We start from the raw sequence: 27,854 nt of genomic DNA on the forward strand, positions 1-27,854 counted from the left end.
TGCAATAGGGCTGCTCCCTCTTCTCGTGCACTAATACAATCAACCCCATTAAGTAGGCCGTAAATATGGAGCCGCTGTATCATACGAGCCTGACAGATAATGGACCCCTCTGCTTGTCCATTTACTCATCCTGGGTGAAGCCTGATTGGTTTATCCGTACTCCATCATCTGACCCAGCATTAAGAGCTTGTAAATTCTGCAGCAGAGAACACCTGAAGAACTCTGCCTGGAGTTTTATTGAGTATGTGTGCCAATATGCAAATATGGGTCATTATACAAAATTGGCGCCTCTTCCAGAGTGACAGACAGGAAGTTGTTTTGTTTTGTTTTTTTTGGCAAGATTTTAAAAATTCTGTCCGACACGTAATATTTAATATATATTGGGAAATTATTCCTTAAAATAACAAATCAATTCAATTTGACTTTAAAAGTCTAGAAAAGAACAGTGCTGCTTTGAAAATTTAACACAGATATTCTTGCAAATATAATTTACCAACTGTTTACTTAACAGATTCATGAAAAGAGATGTTAATTACTTTAAACTTTTTTTTTCCTTTCCAATTTTAAAGTATTAAAAAGCATTTTAAAACCACCTCAAATAAACAGTGCTGTCAAACGATTAATCATGATTAATCGCATCCAAAATAAGTTTTTCTTTGCATGATATGTGTATATTTATTGTGTGTGTGTGTGTATAATATATATATATATATATATATATATATATATATATATATATATATATATATATATATTAGAAAATATATCTACTGTAATATATATAATATAATATATCTACTGTATGTGTGTTTATATATATAACATAGAACATTGTGCAAAGAAAGCATTTTTGTATTTTTGTACTACAAATAAAATAAAAAAAGTGGGGTGGTACACAAAAAAAAAAAAAAACATGTAAAAGTTGTCACTGGTGCAGTACCAGTACAAAAATGTACTTTTGAGCTACTATACACTCTTTAGGTGTAAATAAGGTACAAAGGTGTACATTTTCAATGGTACCGCTCCAGTTATATCTTATTTAGCCCTTAAATGGTTGGGTTAGTTTTTCAAAAGCATATATTTATATATTTAAAAGTACATATTTGTGCCTAAATTGTACACATTTGAATGTTTTTAAAAGGGTACCGCCCAAGTGACAGTATTGTACCAGTTTTCTGAGAGGAAATATGTAGGCCTACGTGAAGCATGCAAATGACTCGAATATTCACAATATTTTTAATAGGACAGATATGTCATACAAGAAGACAAGGCTAGACAGGAGTTGAAATCGAAAGTTTAATGAGAAGCAAAGAGCACTACGGCTTTAAAAAATTCACATACATCAGCTCAAACACACCCTGAGTAAAGACACTGAAAGCCTTTAAAGCCGGGCATCTGGTGAAAAAGACTGACAGTAATTTAAAAGCAATGCCCCTCTTCACTAGTCTCTAGTGATTCGGTCTCACTGTACCCGTTAATTAGTTTGTCTCCAACTGCTGATTTAGCCTCGGTGTCCTTGCAGGAAGCCGTGTGGTGGGTCTCTTTTACAGGCTGATTAATCCTGTTCAGGCCCATGGAGTGGTGTTAGACCCCGTCAGCAGCTTATTAGCATGTGCGCCTACTAGCAGAGCCCCCGCCACTCCTAAAGCTTAATAATATGTGTTTCTTCAACTGACGTCCTTATTAGTGCTACTAAGTGACGATCACACTTAAAAATAGTGCTGTGTGCTTTTTAATTAAGGTCTATGAAATCATAGGCTTGATGCGCGAGCGCGTGCGCGCGCGTGATAAATGAGGGGTGCTCGCGCTGCTGTTATGACTGCTGCTCCCGTGAGTTTACCTCACACACTCGCTCTAACAAGAACACACACACACACTCTTCACGCGTTTGCTCTTGATGATTTATGATGTGAGACGCAGAGGCCTCTTTACAGTGCAGTTTTGCTGAGAAGATAACGCGGCGGCTCCGGAGACACAGGCACGTAATGTTAAACATCAATTAGGTTGTTGCCTGCTCGTACATGCAGCGTTTCCCTTCGGGATTGTTATGCTTAAACAGGTCCGAAACCATCCTTGACATTGAAGGGGACGTGACAGGTTTTATTCAGACACCAGTCCTGTCTCAAATGCACTTCACGTTTACGATTTCGCCTAAAAAGTTTAATTGTCATCGTTTGCTCACCATCATGTTGTTCCAAACTATTTTGTCTTCTACTAAGCACAAAACAAGTGACACCAGAATAAAAAAATTACGAGAGAAAAATAAAGAAATTATATATATAATTTTATATATATAAATAATATATATAAATAATCATTGCTGTTTTGTTTAAAGTATATATATATATATATATATATATATATATATATATATATATATATATATATATATATATATATATATATATATATATATATATATATATATATATTCACTAATGTTAGCCTGACATGTTGTTTTGAAATTTGGAGGAAAAAAGTGACAAATATAACTTTTAAAATTTGCAGCGAAAGGGACTGACTGTGTTTACAATTTCTTAAATGGCTATAAAAGTATCATAAAGTGTATTCCAGGTGCTCTGAAGCTGTACTATGGAGGAACTGAAGATCTTCACATCTGCCTCGTCTTTACTAAAGAAGAAATGCTTTTTTTTTTTCTTTTTTTTTTTTTCTTTTACAAACGAAAAGTACATTTGTTAAACGTGATCCCTTGCAGCATTTTGTAGCTCGCTCGAGGAGAAAACAATAAATTTAGGTCTCACCGTCAAACTAAGCTATGAATTTAGAAGATTTAAGTTGTACTGTACGAGACAAATCGCACGGACCACAATTACAGTGGATTTATGGACTATTCAGCATCATTTCTTGGCCAGGAATTGTCACACGGAACTAAATCTGAACGAGTAAACGGTGTAAAGGGTGAGCAATCCCTTTAACGCTATACAGACTAATTAAAGCCCCGGGTTAGCTCATGCTAATACTTCGTACACGATTAGCCTGATTGTTAGATATTGTCAGACTAACGCCGCGGCCACGAATTCATCCCGTTGTAATGTTGTAACGCGAACACTAGGGTGTAACGAAGATCACGTTTTAGCCCGTCCGCAGTCTTAATTCTCGCTGTCAGCTTATTTCTTTTGATTGCGCATTATCCTTCTCCCAAAATCCACCTACACGTCCCCTTCCCGCCTTTCCCGCTCCTCTCCTCCAGAGCAGAGCTGGCGAGAGTTGCCAATGCGAAATAAATCCATTTTGATGTTCCTCGCAGCTCTCTTCTTCTCCTCTCTCTCTCCCTCTCTCGAGCACGCTCTCGCAATTCAGTTATGTTTAGAAGAGCTCGGGTGATTCATGCAGTTGAAGATATTCGCCGTGCCCTATTTCTACCTCTCCCTCCTCCTCCTCCTCCTCTTCCCCCCCGCTCGTCTAATGAAGTTAGTGTGTACGCAGCGGAGAGAAGTAGATTAGAGCTGAGGTGATGAGGCAGAAGGGGAGCCTCGGTCCTCCTGAACGCGGACCTGAGGAGGGGCCGCTGGGGTCGGCCGGGATGAATTCCCTCTGCTCCCGAGGTGGAGATCTAATTGATTTTTGTACCCTGAGCCATCTGGTTTAGAGTAAGTGTGTGTGTGTGTGTGTGTGTGTGTGTGTGTGTGTGTGTGTGTGTGTGGAGGACTATCACTTCTTGAATCTGGTTTTGGGCTCACATTTGTTACTTAAAAGCACCTGCTGCACGCTACTCTTTCTGTAGGGGATTCTAATGAAGTCATTATGTGCTGCAGCACGTCTTTGACATCATCACTGAAAGTCATCAGACGACATCGTCGGTGTCTTCATTTCACCCGAGAACATGTTCACACACCACGACCGACGCCGTCTCGTGTTGTTTGAAATCTGCTAGTCGGTGACGATAAAGATGTCTGAGATGATAAAAAGCAAAAATCTTATTTGGGGCTGGTTTTCGCAGACTTTTTTTTTTTTTAATCACAAAGCAAACACTATATATAATGCACTTAGTCATACATTTTATAGGTTATACATTTTATAGGTTATACATTTAACGATCAAACGATTAATTGCATCCTAAATAAAAGTTTTTGTTTACACACTATATGGAAGTGCACTGTGTATATTTATTTTGCACATATAAAAGCACATGTACAGGTTATATTTTGAAAATATTAAATATTATATTATATAAAATATTATATTGTATAATATATATATATATATATATATATATATATATATATATATATATATATATACTAATTAAAAATATAAAATATTTTTATTATTGTATATATATATATATATATATATATATATATATATATATATATATATATATATATATATATACACACACTGTAAATATTACAAATAAAGTACTAATTAAAAATATAAAATCATTTATATTTAATAATATTTCTATAATTATGTATTTATTTATCTCATTTATTATGGACGATAAAATTAGCAAATTGAGGCAAAAAGCTGATTTGGAAATCATATATCTTTATGCTAACATTATGCTCAGTTTCTTCAGAGAGACTGTTAGTGAACTCATGTTACAGCAGTGATGTTGTTTGTCTCTTCTTACAGTCTCCAAAGGACGATGGTCTTACAAATACAGTATATATCAGCAACCTATAACAGCATGTTACTGTAATGGATATTTGTTATTTGTATCAGTCTATAACAATGTGTGTGTTTTGGTGTATTTCTGTTTGTCAGGACACGCAGGGCATGGTTACATGTATATGGTATAGTCTTACTGCTGTATTCTCAGCTGGATCGGAATCAAAAAGAAGGATCGGGTTAGGTCATATAAGGTTGAGTAAGGTTTTGCAGTCATTTGTGCTATTTCAATAAACAGAAATGCAATTTCCACATGCAGCAAATGCGTACAATGAAAATCAGGTGCACTGTTGCACAGGTGCAAATGATTAGAAGCTCATTAGAGAGTAAATGGAGGGGCACTGCCTTATATAAACACCAGAAACTTGTGGTGAGGTTTGGTCTTAGCAGCTGAGGAGCGTGGCTAAATCACGCTGAGATCAAAAGAGGCCCTCGGGAGAAACCTGCTGATGTTTGTGCAGTGTTTTAAAGCTACTTTCAAACTATTCATTGTTGTCACTCTACAGTCCAAAATAAAATAGGGAAAAAAAAAAATCAGCTGAATATTTATCCAACTTTGGTGGTCCAACCAAACTGAACTGAAGTCACTGTTGTAACCTCATGAGGTCTACATGTGATGTCAAGATGGGAAAATCCACTTTTTATTTTTTGATCAAGGAATGGAAAACTCTGACACTATATATATATATATATATATATATATATATATATATATATATATATATATATATATATAGTGGATCAAAATTTTATCAAAGTTGTCCTAAAACTTCAAACCATTTTAATCGACTTTTTTGATCCAGTTCAAATGTGGACTACTGAATATATGTGAGCGTGCGTTCTTCAGCTAGCTTTTAAATAAGACTTTGAGCTTTCGGTATCCTCAGTATAAAAGGTGCATCACGAGTAGGGTTGCAATTTCTTTTGCCAGATTTACCCTAACGTTGAACCTTAAGACCATCATCTATAATTAATAAATTCAGAACACATTGAGAACGCTGTTTATCATCTGTTCTGCTTACACAGGAAATGCAAAGAAAAAGAAATGTCTTTTAATTTTGTTCTGCGTGATATGCAATACCAAAATTCATCTAATGACGCCGACCCTTAACGTGAACTTCTGTTATGCTTGTTGCACCTATAAAACTGTTTATTAAAGTCAGGGGCGCTGAAATGAATCCAAGCAAAATACGGACGGGGAAAATCTGGGTGAATTCAGCGTTAATCCTCATGCCTACATGCGGTGAAATCCGGCACTTGGCTTAAATGAACGCGATTTTTAAGTAAAGGGTAATGTTTTGAGCACAGATGTAGGCTATTTGTATTTGATTGTGCTATCCACTAAATTTCCCAGGGGATGTTCTGTTCTCTGCTTCCACTCTTGGCTTGTTTCTGTGCTGTTGTCCGTCAACTTTCAGCTACCGCTGGAAACGGGGCTCTCGTTTCATTCTGTGTGAACACATTTCCAGCCTTGTGTGCGTGATTTCCAGATCGTTCAATACTAGGTAGGGTCATGAGAAAGCCACTCTGATTTGATAGGCACCCAGAAGACCACGTATTAATCTTCACAGTCTTCTATAACTGCATTAGGCATCCGACTTCCGCAAAATGTAAGAATATTCTGGCTTCTGCTTTAAAAGTGTTTATGGCAGTTTGACACGCACACAAACGCAGCGAGACCGTTCTGCATACAGCAGAGGGCTGAGCATGCATCACATCATTTTCAGACTTCAGTCAGATCATAGATTTATGTTTTGTTGCATTAATAATTCATGCTCTCCATCCAAAAACCCGCATGGCAACCTGATCCCAATCAATGGTTTGTGTTGGAGCCGAGGGATTGTGTTCAGTGTGCAACAGAGACTAAATTCATTAAAAAAAAAAAAAAAAAAAGACCCGTATTTCGAAATTTATGCTTAGGTATTGAAATGAAAGAATCACATATCACGTAACGGAAATATTCTAGAAAAGCTTTAAGTGTTGTATTCTTGAAGTATTTTATTGTGAGATGGGGAGTCATTAAAAAAAAACAAAATAAAACAAACGATCAAACAAAAAGCTATCACTAAAAAGGTTAAAACAGGGACATATAAAAGACTTTGTTGTCTTGATGTAGACAAAGAGAGTTACAAATTGGCACAACCAAAAATAATAATAAAAAAACAACACGTTGATGATGTTTTGGCTTCATTAAAAGGGCAGCACAGTTTCATGGTGAAGGACAATCTTTCGATACAACAGCAAGGACTCATGCGTGTATAGCATACAATTAGTTTTCAGTAGCTTCAAAGTATAGTGGGGTAAGAGACAATAACATGAAAGTGACGTGTAAAAGCTAACAGTTCTCATATACTTTAGGGGTGTTTTTGTTTTGTCTTTTTTTTTTCAAACAATGCATTTTGAAAATTTGAAAATAATACTTTTTCTGTTTTAAAACACTTTGAAATGCTAGAGTTCCTTCCCCAGCTTTGATTTCATTTATCTTCGAAATTATTCTTCATACTAAAATATATTATTGTATTAATACAAACTACAGTATTGTACACTACATTGTGTAATAAATAACCATAAAGAAAATACAAAAATAAGACACATAAATATAAAAGGTCTCTAAAACTAAAAATGTAAAGTTATACGTGGTGAGGGATGGGAGGGGTAATACTGCCTTTACTGAAAAACAAAACAAAACAAAACAAATTACACAATGTTCACTGAAACAAACAACAAAGAAAACTTACAAACAAAAATTAATACTGACAGGTAGAAAGGCTGACCGAAAAGAAACAAAAAACACTAAAAGTGAATTCTTCATTGATCATATCTGCCTACATTTGTTACCTGAAGAAAAAGTGTCGTGCAGCTAAAGATAACAAGAGAAACAAGTGCACCAAACAAGGGGAAAATACTTCAAGGCTGAAAAAAGAGCTTCTTTTTTCTCCTTTTTGCTCATTGATCGTCTTTCCTGAATTCTTGATGCAGTGTAGTCCTTACTGGATTGATCAAATAAAATAAAAAAAAGAGGCAGTCTTGTCCTTTAGTCTAGGACTAGTGGTTTAGGTGCAGGGGTCCAAAACTTTTGCTACCAAAATCAAAGACAGCATGAGCCTCACGCGAGTGTGCTGCTCAGCGACGGCGTCACAGCAACGGCACGGCACTGTTCAATGGCACTTCCAACATGCATGTTTTTGCATAAGGGTGGATGATGGGTGGGGAAGGGACTGATGGCGATCACCTGAAACATGATGAAGACTACGTCTCAAACCAGCCGTCTGGGATTACTAAGGTTTTGATGCCTTGGCTCGTTTAGGATTCATTAAAAGCCCTCCCACCGTAACCACATCAATCTTTTGACATTTAAGGCTCACAGTCCTTCTTGAAATGAGACGACAGACAAATGTTGCGCTAGCGAGCGCTAGCGTGGCTTAGGGGCGCTAATACTGGAAGGTAGACATTAAACAACACAAGGCCCACATAGGTGTTCCATAGGTAAACTGGGAATATGGTAGTGCACAGGATATTTTTTTTTTCCTTCAAATGCAAGAAAATACTGAGTTTTGTTCATTGGCAATAAAAACGTATAGAAATCTCTCTCTCCCAACTGTACAGCTTTTGAGGGTAAACCGAGAGTGACAAAAAATTAGTAATACTGATAAAAGAAATTGACCCAAGGCGTTTTAGTAATAAAACATTATTAGCCAAAACGTGTATAGCTTTCAGTCCGTATATGCGTCATTTTCTTTTTTGTTTTTGTTTGTTTCGTTTTTTCGTTAAACTTTGCATTTATACAAACCATACTCAAACACTGAAAATCGTCTTTACGTGGAAAAAGTAACTATTTCGTATTTATCAGGCACACCTGGGGGTTTATACACAGTAGTGGGTTTAAATGCAGCGCAAGAGCAGTCACGCTCTCTTCCTCACTTCATTCTCGTCTTAACGCAGTCACTTTCTCAGGAAGAGAGAGAAACATCTGTGGAGCGAAACCGTCTTTTTTGTTCCTTCAAATTAGTAACTTTGTAAAACAACGTCGTAAGGAATAAGGGCCATAAAAACACAGTTGTGGCTTCACTTCACATCTCCGTTCATAGTGGCTGTGTTTTCTTCATTTTCGATCTTTTTCTCATCGTCCGCCGGGTTGTCTTTTTCTGTTATGCCCTTGACGTGTTCTAGAGATCCTGTGTCCATGGCCTCCTCCGCCGTTCGCTCGTCCTCTCCGTTTCCGTCTTCACATTCATCCTGCATCACTACAACTTTCAGCATTTGTCCGTCATTTTCCTCACTCTCACCTTCCTCGTCACCATCTTCTTTTTGTTCGGCCCCTTCCATGCTCTCTTCTTCCCCTTCCCGGTCCTCATCTGCCCCCTGGTCATCTTCATCTCCCTCATCTCCGATCTTGACCACCTGTATCTCATCTTCATCCACCAAGCTCCCCGAGCCCATCTCCTCATCCTCCTCACTCTCATCCTCTCTGGTACTGCTCCCCCGCTCATCCGAGTCCAGGTGGGAGGGGGGCGAGGTCGCTGTGCTGCCCGTCCGAGGCTGCTCCTCACCAGGATTGTCCTCTTCCTCGACTCCCTGGCCTAGCCCTTGGCCTTGAGCCTCTTTCTTACAGTAGGAGTATCGGTGGTTCATGTGTTGCGAGTAAGAGCCAGAATGGGAAAAGCGTTTACCGCACTTGTCGCATTGGTACGGCTTTTCTCCGGAGTGCAGGCGCAGGTGCTCTATTAGGTGGTGCTTGTGTTTGAAGGCCTTGCTGCAGATTCCACATTCATGAGGCCTCTTTCCTGCGAGATATGAAGAAATTGCACGATTAATCTTGGAGTACTTATCTCATTACTAGAATGTACAGACAATTGCAATAATTTCTGTGCTTTTTTCTATGCAATTGGCGGTCTCAGGTAAGGGTGAAATAGGTCCCTATGTAGAAGACTGTTACACACATTCGTCATGTTGACCAAAAGAATACTGCTTGGTTCCAAAGTGACTACTGTTTAGACAGTATTAATTGTGTGAATGCGAGCACTAATTGCAGTAATGAATCTGAGAGCTGACCCTGCATAGACAACAACTGTACTACCACGTTCAGGCCTTAAAAGGTAGTTAAGAACATTCTTGAAATAAGTAGGACATTAGGGGTTCAACTGTAATTTGAAGTTATGATAAAACTTTTTTTGTGCAAAGAAACCATAAATAGTTCATATAGAACATGCATGGGCTGCCCCTTGTTTACAAGCAGAGGAATACACATGCATGTGTCTTGGTACTCTCGTGAATGTGTGTCAAAGACTGTCACGGAAGAGTAGAAATAGTTAATTATAGTCAATATTTTTGTTTTGTCTGTGCACAAGAAGTGTTCTTAAAAATATTCCCAGCTACATAAGATTAAGGGTGAACCACAAATGTCACATTTACTAATTTAACAATGTCCTTACTACCCTTTATTTCCATTTCTGTCTATGCAGGATCAGGAATCTTTTTTTACAAATTTCTTGTTTTACAAAAAATGAACGAAGATCAATCAAAGAATTTCTTTTTTGGGAGAAGTATCCATTTAATGTGTTAAAAATCATGTAGAAGTTTACGATGAATGTTTGTCAGTGTATTAAATGGTGTGTTAATGATGTATTAAATAGACTAATTTTCATAAATGATATGCATGCTTCTTATAAAGAGTCCCGACCTCAAAAACATTCTTGTAATCTCTACATTCAGCACTAGAAAATCCCCCACACCCAGTGTTCAACCCTGGATCTTTAATGCATTAAGACTTGCATTACATGTTGTTATGTAGCCATGGACAATAAGACCAAACAATGAATCAAAACAAGCTGTGGTGCACAAGACAGGCCAGTTCCACCAAGGCCTGGAAGTTTATAAACTGTGGCTTCAGACAAAAAGTAAGAGAGAGAGAAAAGACGGCACAATTTGTGGTTCAAGGCGTTGTGATGTCATTTGGATGAGTGCTGCTCACTTTTTGGCCAGGTATCTTAACAGCAAGAGGTGACTGGCTCTTGGCTTTGCTAACTTCTCATGTTTTTAAAGCAAAAGAGGGAGGAGGAGTGTAAATTACTAACAGAGAACTGATGCAACAGCCTGGGTTCGGTGTGAGAAGGTAATGTATTTGGCCAGAGGATCAGGGAAAATAAGTCACCGCACCCTCCAGCACGTGTAATTTAACAGCGGTTGGAACTTGAAATTCAGTTCAGCTCCCTGTGTAATAGGTGAAATTACCGCAACACAATGTATTCTGTCATAATTTCCCCTTCAATATCACTTCAAATCATATTTCTATGAATGCCCAGCCATTTACATATGAAGGAACATCTAAAAACTGGCTAAACTCCTTACGCATACTATTTTCCCCTTGTGTGTGAAAATCTCACCTGTGTGTTCGTATTTATGGCGGAGCAATGAGCTGCTCTTCTGGAAGATTTTGTCACACAGGTCACAGGCATACAACCCACTCTCCGTCCTTTTCATCTTCTTTCTCGTCGGCCCTGAGTCGGAGTCTGTCTGTTCTTCCAATGTTGAGGTGACCTCTGACCCCACCTCCTGTTTCTCCTCCTACATTGTGAGAAAAAGCAGATCATTTTGATTTGATACAAACAAGATACATTTGTATGCACATACCTTAGTATTGGTACAAGATACATTTATGCATGGCCCTCACCTTGATGCCATTGACGTGTATAACGTTCTTCTGTGGCGCATCGTTCCCTGCTGGGCTGGAGGATGTAGTGGTGTAACTGTAAGTCAGCTGTGGGATCAGGATGGTCTGTTTAGTGGTGGTAAGTGCACGAAGACATTGCGCTTGTCCCTGGTCAGTGATAGCCACTAGTGTGGGCAGTTGAGTGGTCACGATGTTTATGGGATTGGCACTTGGTTGGCTGGCATATATGGCAGCATTGGTGCTTGCATTGCTGAGCAGTTCCTTCTTTGTGCAAGTCAAATTCAGTGGCTCCTCTTGAGCCGAGTAAACAGTGTTTACATGACCGCTAGCCACAGCAGCTGTAGCAGCAGATTTTGGTAGCGACAGATCGAGAGGTCCCTCACCTTCCTCAAGAGTCCTGGCTGGGACAGGACCATCGGCGGATAGGTTTAGTGGTGAAGGTGATGCAGGGACACTCTCTATTCCATTCTCCCCAGCTGCTACAGCCTCAACTGGGCTACAGCATTCCCTCTCTCCTTGCTCCTCTGAGTTCATTTGATTATCTGGCTCTGTTCGGGGTGTTGCACCTCTAGTCCCATCCAAATCTTCAGGAGTGGTCTGCTCATCCTCAGCCAGGGGTGAGGAAGGATCTACAGAGATCTGTCCCAACTGCATCTTCTCAAACCACTTCTTCACCACCTCTGCCGGAAGACTAACAGATTCTGATATCTTTGCCAGCTCCTCCTTGGTGGGCTCGTTGTTTAAGGCAAAATATGCCTTGAGCAAGGAGAGAAGGTTCTTCAGGGGAGGCTGACCAGGACACAGTCCGTCCTCCAAATCTATATTCCCCTCAAGGTTTTTCCCGTTTACCCTATGTCCATCTTTACCACAGTGCTTAAGTGTTGTGTTGTTGTGTAAAATACTCTTCTCATCCACAGTGATGGTGGTTTTGTCCCTATTTGTCTTGACTGTCAAGTCTTCTGGCAGCTTCTGAGCCTTGCAGGCTTCTGTGGTCAACCCCAAAGATTCCTTCTTTGGACTTTGAAGAACTGCTTGGGCCTGCGAAGGATCTAGACTATAATTAATGAAGATCTTAGCACTGCCATCCTGGTCCAAGATGGGAAGACTAATGGCCTGTATGACTTGTTGGGGTGCTTGGGCAATTCCCACCCCTCCTGCTCCAACGATTCCCGTCCCTGTTTGCTGCCCCTTAGCTTGCGTGCTTTCCAGCACTTGCCTAATAACATTCCCGTCCACTGCCACCTTTAGCACATTCTGTAAGTCCCCGAGGTTGATGCTGATTGGGGATACCAGACCTACTGTTGGGAGGACAACAGCCTGTACGGCACCTTGAAGAGGTGCTGCTGCCCCACCTTGGAATATGCCATTTACGCCTCTAGCAGATGGGGCCACCACCACAGGCTTGTACTCATAGTCCAGTGGCTCAGACTTGATCTGTGTCAAGGGAAGCTGTTCCTGAAGGGGTTTACTATTGTCCAGTTTGTCTCTGACTTGGACACGTGCCGTGGGGGAAGAGGTTGGCAGGGATGGGGAAGAGCACTGCGGAGTTTTGGCAGCTCCGGTGGCGGGAGAAGGTCGCGGCCGGCCGTTTACTGAGATGAGGCCGATGCACTTCTTACTGCTGATGTGGGAACTATAAGAACCGGAATGAGAGAAACGTTTCTTGCAGTTGGAGCACTCATAAGGCTTTTCTCCTATACAACACACAAAATAAAGCAATGAGAAAACCGACAATTCACATATATATGTATAAAGATGTTTTCAACACTATTGTTTTTTGTGATGATAAAATGAATGGAGGGTAAATCTCTTTAGGTAAATTAAACAGACACTTCATAGGTGGTCCTCAAAAGGAACTACAACACCGAAAATTATATATATATATATATTTTTAACCATAAAGGCTATCGAAAGTGTGCATTGTTTAAAGGACAATCTCTCTTAGGAAGCCTTTGACAGTAATACGGTAAGTACTTTAAAGTACTTGATTGCTGAATAGCTCTACGTATTTGTACAAAGAAGTCAAGAAATGCACAAACATATGCATGTTTGCAAACTACACACACACACAGACACAGCATCATAGCATATTGCACGCAGTCCTCACCACTGTGGATGCGCAGGTGTTCTTTCAGGTGGTGTTTGTACTTGAAGGCTTTGCCACATTCAGTGCATTTAAACTTTCGATTCCCTCCTCCACCTGATTGAGTAACATGCCGCTAAAAATGTGAGAGAGAATGCATTAAATTCAGATGAAAAATACTGCTCTCATCAATTACAAGCAAGTGTAAAATGTCATAAAAATAGTAAATTTTTTTAACCGTATGCCCTTTGTATAAAATATAGCTATGTATGTTAACTGCTTAATGAAAACATATAATATATTTACAATACATTTTACAGCTTTTAGTTCTGTTCTTTAGGTATTGCATGAATGATTTATTATTTCCATGTTAAATCCAACCATTTTGGGTTTCACCCACAATAGTCTAAAAGAGTTACCTCCTAGAAACCATTTTAAACATGTTAGATTTAAAGTATGTCATTAAAATATACTTCTCACAAACACTAGAGAATAAGGAAAGAATACCTGTTCTCTGCCAGCTTTGTGTGCGGTCATGTGTCTGTCTAGCTGTGTTCGGTAGGCAAAGGTGTAGCTGCAGAGAGAGCAGCTGAAGTTGTCCTCGCTCTTCTCGTGTCTGTATTTAATGTGTTCTTTCAGTGAGGTGTAACGCTTGTAGCCACGAGAGCAGTAGGGACAGGTGAGGAGCTGAGAAAATGAGTCTGGCGTGCCTGAGAGTGAGAGAATAGAGTATTACAAATGAGCAGAGGTAGATGTGTGTATTCATTTTCATTTTCCGTGAATCCCTCTTTTATCTCTCTAGCCTTTTTTCCTCAAAAGCATATATTTGAAAAATCTGTTTTCTATCAGTAGTTTCAAATGTATGCAAATGTGCTATGTTGTTCAAATATATCCGAAGAGGTGTGCAAGTAGATTGTAATGCAAGGGAATTCAGTTGCAAGCATTTCTAGCTAAGATGATTTATCTTAAGTGTGTGTGTGTGTGTGTGTGCGCGCGCATGTAGACATGGATCAATGCACTGGCAAATGAGAATAAGAGAGTTTGGGAAGATCTTTAATGTGTGACACTTCCCATCCTGAAATATCTCCAGCATGAAGAGCTGAAGAACAGCAGCCAAAATGAAAAGAACAAGGACTGGCAGCTGGGTAACTAAAGAATACCACGGCAACAAGGCAAATAATTACGTGGATGAACAATAGATTTCATAAACAAACAAAAAAAAAAAACATTCTGGTAAAGCCTGTTAAAAAAGCAACATGAATAACAAGCCAAAGATTTGACAGCACATACTAACAGAATAATAAAGCAACGGATGGCACATCATACGCTGTCATACAAAAAAAAAATGAACAAGTTTAACTGAAATGCCATTAAAGTGCATACAAATTAAGATATGACACTGTCTTCTTTCTCAAACCAAATGTCTAAATTTAAAGAAACACTTATCTAATTTGTATAATACTAATATATTAATTTTTCAAATGTCAAATGGAAAATGAGCAGGAAACACCTGGACAGGTTTCTGTCCAGCTCTCACACAGGTAACATATTACCTGTTAACAGGTAACCTATTAACCTTCTCTCTCCAGTCAGGTGAAACGTTTGCTCTCTCACAAACACGGTAACAGGGACGTGAGAAAGTAGCTCAGGTATGGGAGATTTACACAGGTGTTGCATGTCTAACAGAAGCTGCGTTTCCATTATCCTTCAATTTGCACAAATTGACATTGCAAATTGAAAATACTTCAATTTCAAACTCCCAAGTATCACAAAGTTTTTACACTCACATAAGGTGCACAAAACTGCAATTTACAGGTCACCTGGCATACATAAAAATCTCCTGATCATTTTTTTAATATACTATAACCTGTAACCTATATCGTGGCTGCTCTAGTCAATGCTTGTGCTTATATCAGCTGTGCCAGAAGTGGCTCTCTGAACTGTTTCACTAAAGATATATTTGTCTCCTTCGATTAAAAATAACAGCTAGTGTTGCGGCTGCGATATAAGTAAACCTACCAACATTAGTTGTCACGACTTATCGCTGAAGAAAAAAAAAAGAGGTTTTAGTTGCATTAAATAAGTTAATGAAACTGCAGCCATTTCGCAATAGTCAACATTTATAAAATATAGCATAAGTTTTGTGCATGAAAACACATCTAGAAAGAGCCATTAGTGGCCGAGGAGAAGTGTATGTACTTGACATTCGATTCTCACACATGGAGTAGACACATGTGTGAGAATCGAATGTCAAGTACATACAGTTGCAGGAAAAAGTATGTGAACCCTGGTGCCTTCTGCTGTATTACTCAAATAACAACAACAGATAAACAAAATATAATAAATAATACTATAATAAAACAAGAATCCAAGAATTCCCTTTTTTTTTAGCAACTATTTATATTCATCTTACATGATGTTACCCTATGAAGTGTTTGTGATGTGCGTGATGCATGTGTACCATTTTCATCATGTCCGCTGGTTTCTGGTGTGCCCTGTCGCGGTTCGTCTTCTGGTGCCTCCGGGAAGATGACGGCCGTGTCTCCTTGCTGGAGCATCTCCTCAACCAAAGCATCTCTGCTCCTCTCATCCTCATCCGACACGCACTCCTCTTTCACTGCAACACATGCAAACACACACTGATGCTTACTTCTGTGTCTGCGGACAGAATATCAGTCATACGATACGGCCCAATGCACGATAAAAATATGAAGGATGAGTAATTTGAACGGGACCAAAAAAAAGCCAAAATACTTAGTGGTGACTCACTATTAAACAGTACATTAGCTAAATACTCAGAGGAGTTTGAGTGGGTATGAGCTTTAGATACATAGCTTCACGTCTGTGGGTATGTACACCCACAAAAACACATATTAGTCCTCGATTGCACATTTACCTATTAAAAGCAAATGAAAAAGAAATGACTCTGGTGCAGCTAATTCAATTTCGGGCTTAATGCACAATCTGAGCTCAACGTCCCCATTAAACGAGCTTCTTTAATTTGAGAAATGTACTCTCATTCTCTTTTGCTCACAAACGAAAGATTGGCTCAACTAACGATTGCAAATGAACAAGTGAAGGCTTCGGGAGAAACTGAGCCCTCGGGCGGCACGCTGTTCTGTGCCTTAGCAATGCGCTCTCTCATGCGTATGCTGAAAATGAGTCCGCAATGTCAGCAATTACAACTAATGGCATTTGCTAGCGAGTCAAAACAACATTCGGAAACACCTGAGGACATTTGTGCATTTGTGTGTCGGAACGATTTAAGAGATTCTGCAATATGTGAGGGACAAAAAGAAAATGAAGAGGGTTTTTGTTTTTGTTTATGTCAGTGTTCTTTTGCTCATTCTCGCTGTCTTTCTCAGCAGCTCTTTTTGTAGTGCACTCTACCCTTGTCAGCAGTGATGTGTCCATAAGGGACACTGATTCACACCGACACTGTTTATTTATCTGACATGTAAGGTTTTCTTACCAAAGTCTAGATGAACGCACTTGTTCCAAAGATGACACATATCCTGTCAACAGTGTTATTTTATTTGTTTATTATTATTTGTTTATTTAAACTTTTTTGTCCTGTTTGTCTTTAAAATTTATAGTTAATTGTCTATATGTATTATTATTATTGTTATTAGCTATTATTTAATATGAATAATTCATTTTTTATGAATTATTAACATTACTTTTATTTTCTTTATTTTAAATTTATTAATAAACATATATTAATTAGTTACAAATTTAATTTTTATTTATTTTTATTTTATTTTAGTCTATTTTACTTGGATTAGCATGAACTTTTAATTCGTCACATGCATCCAACAATCAAGATATGAGCAAAATCTGCAAACATCTATCTTAACATCTTGCAGTGTTATAGTTGTCGTACTGTATTTTATTTATTTTTTAATTATGATAAATTATGTTGCTTAAATCAAGCACCTAGTCAATAAAACATTTATTTCTTCATAATTTAACATGTTATTTTTTTTCATTATTTTAAATATATTAATAATCATATTAATTCATTATTTATTTTTGTTCAGCCCATTTTATGTAATTTATGTCATTACATGCATCCAACATTTAGGTTTAATCAAGATTAAAAAACATTTTAATGCATTGTTACTATATTGCAGTATTGCAGTTGTCTCGTCGTATTTAATGAACATTTTTATTTTAAAAAAAGCCTACAAAAATGTTTGTAAGTAATTTTGCTGACAGGAATAACGCCGCAGGTAAGAAAGAAAGAGTAGCAGAAGATTATTCTAATTGTAAAGATTTATTTGCACATTCACTTAAACTACGCTCTTGCCATTTACAAACAGAAAAAAGCATGAACATATTGAAAAGATAAACTCCACTGAAATGGCCGGTGGATGTCCAGTGGTTTCAATGGCAAATGTTTCAGTAGGTTCCTCCCAAACGTTCCTGAGAGGTTTAAATCGTGTTGAAATCTGGGTGTGAGATGTTCCGCTAGTGAAGGAACAGATGATTACCAGAGCTCTCGCTCCAAGCTTTGCCCTGTACTACACAGCCATCACAGCACACTGTTGTCATGACATCACAACACAACTGTCGCCGTGACAATCTCACATTAGAAGTAGGCCAGAGATGAAGACACGAATGTTATGCTGTGGACGAGAGTGTATCGTTCCTCTTTCTACATCTACGGGGTTTCCAAAAACTGTTCACAAACTCGGCCCGACACTTTATTATGCTACATTATTAAAGTCCTGTGACATCTTGTGACGAACAATATCCCCTCAGGCCTTACAATAAAAAGCTGATAGAGGCAGACAGATATTGTCTTGTGATTGTACAGCAAACAAAACATTTCTTTGAAGAGAAACAAATAGCATACTGTTGTAGTCGAAGCTCAGGGAAGTAACTTACACACGTACATGATTATATTTGACATCCTGACCTTGTTAAACACATTAAGGGTGAAGGTCAGATAAAGTGCATGAGCGTTCTGTGACGGGCTTGGTTTGATTTGATGATGACGCACTATTAGCGTGCCAGAGCTCGGTCACATGAGTCTAAAGCTCAGCCAGTTCACAGATTTACTTTAACTCGGATGATTAAGTAGAGAAAACGTACATATATATATACATAAAACCTTGTGAGGTACTGTAAACGTGGTTCCGCTATCCATTAAAGCCAATAACAAAACAGTTACGGTTGACTATGGCATTCTCACCGAAGCTGAATGTGGCCTAAATCTGATTTTCTGCTCAAATCTGATTGTGAGGTTGCTCACATGACCCTTCAAATGTAGACTGTATCAGATACTGGTTGGAACAGACAACACTCCTAAACTGATTTTTGCTTGTAAAACACCATAGCATGTCCATTAGAAGGAAATAGGCAAAGGCATAGTTGCATGTAAGACTATTTTCGGTTCAATTATCATAAAGGCTGTTTATCTATACAGGCACGTTTCCTCCACTGAATAAAAAAAAGTATTTCAGTTTTTATCTCACAATTCTGACTTTTTTCTTGCAAGTTTACATCTTGATATTTTTCTCAGAATTGCCTACAAGCTCACATTTCTGACCTTTTCTCAGAATATATATATAATTTTTTTTTTAGATAAAATTCTGACTTTATCACTTGCAATTACAAGTTTATATCTCACAATTCTGACGTAAACGTAAGTTTATATCTCACATTTGTTTGTATTCTGCAATTCTGAGAAAAAAAGTCAGTTACACAATTACACACAAATAAAGTCAAAAGTTTGGTGTCAGTAATTGTTTTTTTAAATTCCATTCAGCAAGTACAATTATAATGTCACACATATTTGACCTTAAAACAAATAAGAATGTTCTATTCACCAAAAGTCCTGAAAGAAACTGATCACAGCTTTCACAAAAATCTTAAGCAGCACAACTGTTTTCAACTTTGATAATAATAGGAAATATATTGAGCACTAAATCAGCATAACAGAATGACTCTATTAGTAACACTGCAGACTGGAGTAATAACTGAAAGGTTATTTTAAATTAAAAATATATATTTCACAATATTACAGTTTTTACTGCACTTTCAATATCTCAACCCCGACCTCAAACTTTTGGTGTAGTATGTGAACTGTAAGCGTCTCTGTGAGATTCATTTGATTCTTATTTTTGTGTGCCTCACACTACATTTCCCAGAATCCACTAGCTCCACTTTTCCTGATTAAAGTTCTGGTGAGATTTCCATTATGAGTCAGGCACTTACAGCAGTTTCCCCAGTGACCAATTACTCCATCACCATATGCTCATGCACTTTAAAACCTAAGAGTCAAATATAGAATGTAATCCTCCCTAACAGTAAAAAATGAGGTAAACTCATCCGCCATGTTTCTTGTTCCATTATGCTAGGTGCCTCTGCTCACCGCATTACGTAAATGGCTGATTCCTAATGCCTGTTCAAGAAAAGTGTGGTTAAATTATAGGGGAACAGAGCGGCTTGACATATCGAATTGGATACGCAGCATCACTATCCATACCACAGCAATCATGTATTGGTTTACAGAGTATTTACCCCACAAATGACTGCAAGAGGAGTGTTTTCATCTCGGGGAACACGAGAGCTGACACTGAACGAGCGGCCAGTCATCTGATCGCGAAAGAACGGAGTGCAGAAAAATAGCTTGGACGGAGGGAAAGTAAAAGCGGAGGTTGAGGTATACAAGAATTGTAGCCAGAGACCACAGAGAGCCAGCCGCACGGTTTCTAAGTGAGCTGGTACTCAAATACAGAGATCGCTGCCAAGATGAAAAGAAAGAGAAAAGAAAATAAAGGTGTGGGGTAGTCCGAAATGGAGAGTGAGAGTTGGACTGATAGCGCTGAGCCATTATGGCTAGTGGCTGCTTTACAGCCCTGAGCTCTATGAATGATGGGAAGCTTAGGCAGAAAAGTGTATATAACTCAAACAAGACATCTGAGAACAGAGAACAATGCACATTACATCTCAGCAGACCAATTTCTCTGTGTGACACACCTCGTAATGGCTCGTATATCTGGGCCTCTCGCTGCAACTGAGCCTTTGGCGATGGAGAGGAAAAAGCTACTAAATGAAGAAGAAAAGATGCTGCAACAGGTGCTGTAACGTGTTAAAAGGAAGAATTCTGGGAAAACATTAGAGAGTCACAACAACAATTCATTCAGAGCTACAACAAAGAAGCAACAGGCGGACAAAGAAAGACTACAAAGAAATGAAGGTGGTATGGAGGTAATAAAAGAAACGTTCGAGAGAGAGTGTGTGTGTGTGTAGTCCCTCTCTCTTAACTCTGGTTTCTGTGAAGTGTTTAATGTTTGGAGAGCTCTGCCAAAAACAATGACTTTCTTCTTCACCGAAGCTCCATCCTGCAGAGAACTGACAGAGAAGCCGGGAGAAAGGAATGAATGAATGAATGAATACTGGCAGAAATTAAAATGACAGAGGACTTTCATGAATTTCAGGGAAGAACCTTGAAATACAGAGTGGAGAGAGTAGAAAATGTACAGAGTGAAAAAAGCGAACAAGGGGCTGCTGTGCAAGCAGTTGCTGTGGTTATAGCGGCAGTATATTACCTGCCATGATGCCTGCGTCCCGCAACACTAAGCTTAATGCACAATAGCACCCTGGTAGCTCACACACAACAGACTTTGTGTTCACCTCTTCCAGAGTAAACAATCCCCACACCGCAGGCAATCCATATTAGCCCAGGAACAGGAGAAATGCCTTTCATCGTAAGCAAAAGAGCTCTATTGTATCCCAGTCAACCTTTATCAAGGCTTATTATCCAGATGGAGCCAAGATTTTACCATCACAATCAAAACTGGGTCCGCGTTTTCGGAAGGAAATATCTAAACTTGAAAGACAGCAAAGGAACGTTGTTGAACTGTCTCAATTAGTGTTTCTTAGAGAGATTATGCTTCATGTTCCATGAAAAAACAACATAAACGTGTTTTAATTTTATTGATAGTTGATTTGAAAAGTTCAACTAGTCTTTCTAAAGGGTGCATTTTCTGAATACCAATGTCAGAACTTTTCAAATAGAATTTTTTTACCTAAATTTCAGATTTTTTTACTTTAAGAAAGTCATTTCTTATAAATCCACGACTTTCCAGATCTAATATGAATTAGTAATTCTCTTATATTTACATTTTTCACGAGTTTGAGAACACTGTACTTATTTTTGTTTTGCAATACTGTTCTCTTATGTTCACTAGTTCTGCATCTATTTGGTCAAAATATAATAGAAATAGCAATATTTTGAAACATTATTAAAACATCTACTATTTTAATATTTGTATTATTTATTCTTGTGATGGCAAATCTAAATTCCAAGCAAGAACCATTCTAATATGCGGATTTGGTGCTCAAAAACATTTATACTAATGTTAAATGTGGTTGTTTGATATTCTTTTTTGGAAACAGAGATACATTTTTCAAGATTCTCACTGAACAGAAAGCATTTATTTAATAGCATTTATTTCATTTGAATTTTTTTGTAACATCACAAATGCTTTTGCTGTCACTTTTGATCAATTTTAGTCCCTACAGAAAAAAGGTATTCTTTTTTTTCCTTTGTAATTTTTTTTTATGGGTGATGACACAGAAGTTGCATATTTCAATTCATTCCTTTTAAAGCATCACATTTACACATTTTCAGACAGAGGTCTTTGGCTGTTGCATCATGTCTAGCTCCGTTTTTGGAGCATCCTGCCACAAGCTTTGCATTTTTAAGACAGCGTGTCAATTTAAAAATAGTCTTTTAAAACATGCCTATACTGTAGAGACATCATCATTCTGTTCTAGCTGTTTTTGAATGCAAGGATGTGTCTTATGTAAACACTCCCCGAGAAACCTGTCTGAGCAGGATCGGGTGAACCTAAAATGAGACTCAATATACAGAGCTTCCTTAATAACAATATGTCACAAAGGGGCAGGCTTACCATCGTCCCATCTGCCGTCAGGGTCAACGGTCCCATTAGGGTCATCGTCAGGGGCCACGCTGTCACAGTCGGCCCCGTCCAGGAGACTCCCTTCCTCCTCCACGATGTGAAGCTTATCTTCATCATCTGAGTCTGACTGGCCCTCCAGCACATGACTGTAGTTACTCACTGCAGAGACACAGAGAAAACACAACACTTAAAGAGAATGCTAACATATGGAGCCTGCAAGTGCTTGCAAACCGCAGAGGGCTTGATGAAACCCTTAAAATTTGAAAAGACACTGCTGGTGAAAATGACTACAAGGTAGAGCCAGACAAGATTAAAGAGAGACACAGCAGCTCAGATGAAACCAATTGTTGAAGCGGGAGAGATGACTGAGGAGATGTAGAGAGATGAAGTGTACTTAAGGGAATAATTCAATTAAATGGCAAATAGTACTGGAGCAGTTCCTGCGTCTTTCAGTGAGCCAATGAAACAAGACGAAGAATCACTCGAGATTGAATCAATAAATCAGAACGGCTCATGTTAAAACCATTTGTGGCCAAACGGTCCAGTGTGGACACGGTCAGACGGTGTAATCAGATCCTGAAATGACGATCATGCTGCTGTAATCGTGAGATCACATACAGTACAATAATGGAAACACGTCTTCTTAAAGGTGTGCGAGCGACTTTTGTAAGGATCAAATTACTTTTTTTGACAAAAAGGAGGGACAGGCTGACCTCCATTTCAGCAGCACAGGAAGGAGCGAGAGAGAGATCGAGCTAAAACACCATTGATTTTCTGTAACAGGCCAGACGGCCTTAATTAGTAATGTGTGTGTTTGCATGCTAGGCTAAGTGTGATTTGACATTCTATTAAAACAGCGGATGACGGAGTGGTAAGCTCACCTAACACGTTCTCATTTGTTAAAGGTAAGTGCTGGCAGGACAAGGCCTCTAATGGAGCAGGCATAAATCACACAGAGGTTGAACGTTTATATTTATAAATTCAGCTAAAACACAGATAGGAAACATCCAGTACTTCTAGCAAGAGTTTGTGGCCACCTGAGGAATCAGTATTATTTTAAAGGTATAGTTGAGTATTCTGTCATCATTTTCTCACCCTGTGTTGTTCTTACGTCTACTGAACAACTATCCTGTGATTTCTTTCATCCATACAATGAAAGTCGGTGAGGTTCGATGTTGTTCTGGACCCCATTGACAACAACAGAAGAAACATTCTTCAAAATATCTTCTTTTTTATTCCACAGTACAAGTTTAGAGCGACACGAAGGTGAGTAAACGATCCAAAAGAGTGAGCTACCCCATTTAATTGGTAAAAAACACTTTTTCAATACAGATCTTCACACAGCTTTTTTCTAATACTCACATTCTCACGTTCAAAATCACACTATGAATGTGAAGCAAAAGACCAGTGGTGATTATCATTGTAATATGTGTGAATCCTTGTTGACTGTTTTCTTTTTTTTTTTGCAGGGAAAGGAATAGGTGTGCCAGAAAGCCTTCCTCTCCATCCTCCTCTCTCTCTATTTCTCTCGCCATTCTCGCTCTCCGTCATTCTTCTTTTCCACTCATCTAAGTACCTCTCTCTCCGGCCAAATCAATTTTCCTTTGAGAGGAGCAAAGTCAGCAGAGGGGCTGGCCGTAGATTCAACCACACACACACACACACACACACACACACCATATCTCTTCTGCTGGGCTTATCTGGCACATTTACATTCAGCTGATTTTGTGCTTTTTGTTGCACACTTTAACCAACTCTCTCTCTCATGCTCCCACACTCTCAATCTTCTTTTATTTCTCTGGCCTGTACTTTCATTCTACACCTGTTCTGTGAATGTACAAACCTCTTAACCTCTTTCTTTCTCTCTATCTCACGCTCCACCGTTGGTTTTGAGGTCATGGATCACAGACCTGTGGTGTGCCTGTGTACCTGAAACTAGAGTTTCAACGTGACGGTGGTTGAAAAATGTTTCCTATAATAAAATGGAAAAAAAAATTAAAAATCACACAATCATAACGATAGACCCATCGCTCAAGTTCTGTCAAACCTTTCCGAGTGATGCACGGATCACCACAACAGTCAATTCGGTGTACTGTGAAGGAGATGCTACCAATCCCATCAGGCTGTTCAGCCAAGGGAAGCAAACGGTGTGGCTAGTCAGCAGAAGACAGAAGTAAAGGGACAGCGGAGAGTGTGTGAGCTCAGTGTGAATGATCCATGACAAACAGCCACGAGCCTTGTTCCGCGGTTCCACATGAGAGATTTCATTACAGCCTTCAGGAGGTACACACAGGAAAAGTGGCTAAATAAACGCTTTACCGAGAAAGGAATAGCTCACATTATGCTGGAGCTGTAAGCTAAAACTCTGTAAAGGCACCGGAAGTGCAAACTGTACCGCATAAAAACACATAAAGCATTACGCATCTGTATTAAAACAGAAAAGGCAGAGGTCAGTCTAAAAGTAAATAACTAGAAATGATTAATACTCACATTTTTTTTTCTGGTCAGAAATAATGAAGAATACTTTTTAATAATTTATCATTTTGTAAAGCTGCTTTGGAACAATACTTCTTGTAAAAAGCTTGCTTTTAAACAGAAAATAAATATTTAATAAACTAAAGATTTATTTGAATGATATTAATAAAAATATTTGAATTAATTGTTTTGGCTTTAATTTAATGACCATAAAAATGTCAATTTAATATAGGAAACTTTTTTCACACAGTGTACACAACCCTTTAAAAGTTTGCAGTCATTAGAAATTTTATTTAAGAAATACATTTTTTTACCAAAAGTGCATTAAATTGATCAAATTGGATATATAAGCTATAAAAAGAATCCTGAGAATGTATCACAATAATTATAAAAAAACTAAAATAAATAAAACAATACAAATAAAGAAATAATACACATTGCATTTATAGTAATTATATTATATTAATATTAAGTATATTAAGCTTCAAAACTATTTTTATTATTTATAATAATAAACCTTGTTTTATTTAACTGTTTTAAATCGGCATATCATTTCTAAAGGATTATGTCATACTAAAGCATAAAGTACAGAGAAAGAACAGGAAATGACGGGGGGAGAAGGGATACCAAACTACAACTCATTGTACTTTTAGCATCTGTGCTAACCACCAGGTCAACGCTCTACTGTTACTCAGTTATATAAATGCTTGCTAAACGTATCTCCTAAAATATCACACACTTGTTTAAATACAAACATTGACATTCCACTGAAACCTTCAATGATCTTTGTGTGTCGTCGGCACGCACAGCACTATGAATATGTCAAGTCAGCCTATGAAACCATTAGCCTAATGAGTCTACATTCCTTCTGGTCAATCAGTTTTCCAGCTATGCCTCATCTATGGATTTTACAATCAACCCGGTGAAGTGATATGTTGACTGGGCAAAAACTGGCCTCCAGTCTACGGCTCCATACATGTATAATAAAGCCTGAATTCCCAGAACTTCATGTGTGTTCTATTTAAAGCAAACACAATCGAGACCCCTCAATGCCCCCTCTGCATTACAGTGACATCTGTCAAGGCACACCGATAAATGCCTCTAAAAGCAGTCCCTAAACAAGTCCACATACATTGTGACTCACCTGGGCAGAGCTCAACTACTTGTTAGTGGCACAGTACATCAGATATGGAGCCTTTAAATAATAAATTGAGCCTTCATACATCTAAACTCCAGCTCAGACAAAAGACACATGAGACTCTGAGGCAGACGAGAGTTATTGATTTGTCATTTAGGAAGGTGAGCCGTAGGTTTCGTAGGAGTCTTTGCCACTAAGAACATTCTCATCTGCTACTTGCCCTCTCAATCTGAACGTTTAGCATGTGATTTAGAAAAGTGAGACTAGTGAAAAGTGAGACTGTTACTAGATCAAAATCCACAACAAATAAATTTAACCCACAGTACAGTAAATACATTTTAATGCACAGCATGTAAAAATTTACGTGATTTCTTAAAAGTTACATTTATAGTGTATATTACATATATTTACATATTATTTAATTGAATATAACTATTAAAAAATACATGTAAATACTGTTTAAATACATGCTGTATGTGTGTGTCTTTATACATAATAAATTACACAGTAAACACACATGATTAATCGTTGGATTAAAATACATTATATTTGGAAACAACTGTTTTATATTTTATACCTAGACTACTTATACTACTTTTTACTGTACTTTTAATTAAATAAATGCAGCATTTATGAGCATAAGACCAAATATCCATTAATAACCATTAAATAACAAATGTTACTGATAAATTGTGCGTCTCTACTGATGTATTTAGAACATGAATGTATTAAAAACACAAATCATCTGACCTTTGCATAGTTTGCAATTTTAAGAAGATATACAGAATTAGTCAGTAAGAATGAAATGGGCTAGGAGAACAAACAGTGCGTTAAATCTTTCAGGAGTGTCTCGTCTGGAACACACTCTGCAGAACATATTAATCATTGTGGCCTGTGGTGTAAGAAAATAATCGCTGGGGCACACTGATACCTCGCTCAGGATTCTGTTCATGGGATTTATCACCAATGAAGGGATCTTGAGGGGGGCACAAGAGCAGTAAATTACAGCATGCTTTCCTCTTCAGCGACAGCCACGTTTACCTCCTAGAGTCCTGAGCTCTGCATAACTGGTCTTATTTTTTTACCTTTGTATGAAAAGTAACTGGTTGTATACCTGTAAGTCTTCCTGAATCAACATATGACAACACTAGGCGGGTGATCCCCACAAAAAAAACGTAATTGCCTGTAATTGGGATTCCATTGCAAACACAGTTGTCCTTAGGGCTTAGGTACGTGTTTTTTTTCTTCTCAAAGCTATCTTTGCTGCGAGAGAACTGCTGTTTGTTTTAGAAGGAGGTTACAGTAAGAATGGATAGTTGGGTTATTCATTCGTTTGTTCGAGCGCTTCTAGTTCGCTCCTCCAACCCTGGTGAGAGAAGCTATGCATGGAATGTCCAATCATAACACTCTCCCTGAGTGGTTCGACCATAACGACAGATCGCTGTGTCGGCTTTTTTTTTTTAACCTTCATTACAACAGGCACATACTGCACTGTTGCTTTTCAGCTGCAAAGACTAATTAGCGGTGCTTGCTAAGGAAATTATTGCTGTTACTGGTGCTGATACTTTGTCAGATTTGGGGACTGCTGTTATTTGAACAAACCTCTGAGGTAAGCATTGAAAAATCAGTCGGAAAGAGCTTTATTGGCAAGTTTGCACATTCAGTAAATTATTTTTAGTGTCACAAGTAATAAAGAAGGAAAAAAGAAATTTTTCATGTTTAAACGCTCATCTCTCACTGTTAGTAATATGGAATGATTGTGCCCAAAAAAAAAAAAAGTTACTCACACTCATGTCATTCCAAACCCATAAGACCTTTATTCATCTTTGGAACACAAATGAAGATATTTAAGATAGTTTGGAATGAAATGAGGGTGAGTGAACTAACCCTTTAATGAGTGATTTGTTTAATTATTCA

The 27,854-nt window shown here is 38.1% G+C and overlaps 1 protein-coding gene across 4 annotated transcripts in view; it reads right to left on the bottom strand.

The window, feature by feature from the left end:
• Window positions 1–6,613: 6,613 nt before the first annotated feature.
• Window positions 6,614–27,854, bottom strand: part of zeb1b (zinc finger E-box binding homeobox 1b) — a 56,173-nt gene continuing 34,932 nt past the window's right edge. For 3 of the 4 annotated variants that reach the window (XM_043253554.1, XM_043253556.1, XM_043253557.1), the window contains exons 2-8: window positions 22,316–22,483; window positions 15,850–16,005; window positions 13,896–14,098; window positions 13,413–13,524; window positions 11,306–12,999; window positions 11,019–11,199; window positions 6,614–9,419 (exon numbers count right to left, since the gene is read on the bottom strand). In XM_043253554.1, coding sequence (XP_043109489.1) covers window positions 8,701–9,419; window positions 11,019–11,199; window positions 11,306–12,999; window positions 13,413–13,524; window positions 13,896–14,098; window positions 15,850–16,005; window positions 22,316–22,483 — 3,233 coding nt within the window. In that variant the 3' untranslated portion in view covers window positions 6,614–8,700. Of the gene's footprint in view, window positions 9,420–11,018; window positions 11,200–11,305; window positions 13,000–13,412; window positions 13,525–13,895; window positions 14,099–15,849; window positions 16,006–20,375; window positions 20,751–22,315; window positions 22,484–27,854 lie in introns of all 4 variants that reach the window. The other variant, XM_043253558.1, reaches the window with a different exon arrangement.

The sequence above is a fragment of the Puntigrus tetrazona genome, chromosome 12, assembly GCF_018831695.1.
Source record: "Puntigrus tetrazona isolate hp1 chromosome 12, ASM1883169v1, whole genome shotgun sequence".
Classification (NCBI taxonomy): Eukaryota; Metazoa; Chordata; class Actinopteri; order Cypriniformes; family Cyprinidae; genus Puntigrus; species Puntigrus tetrazona.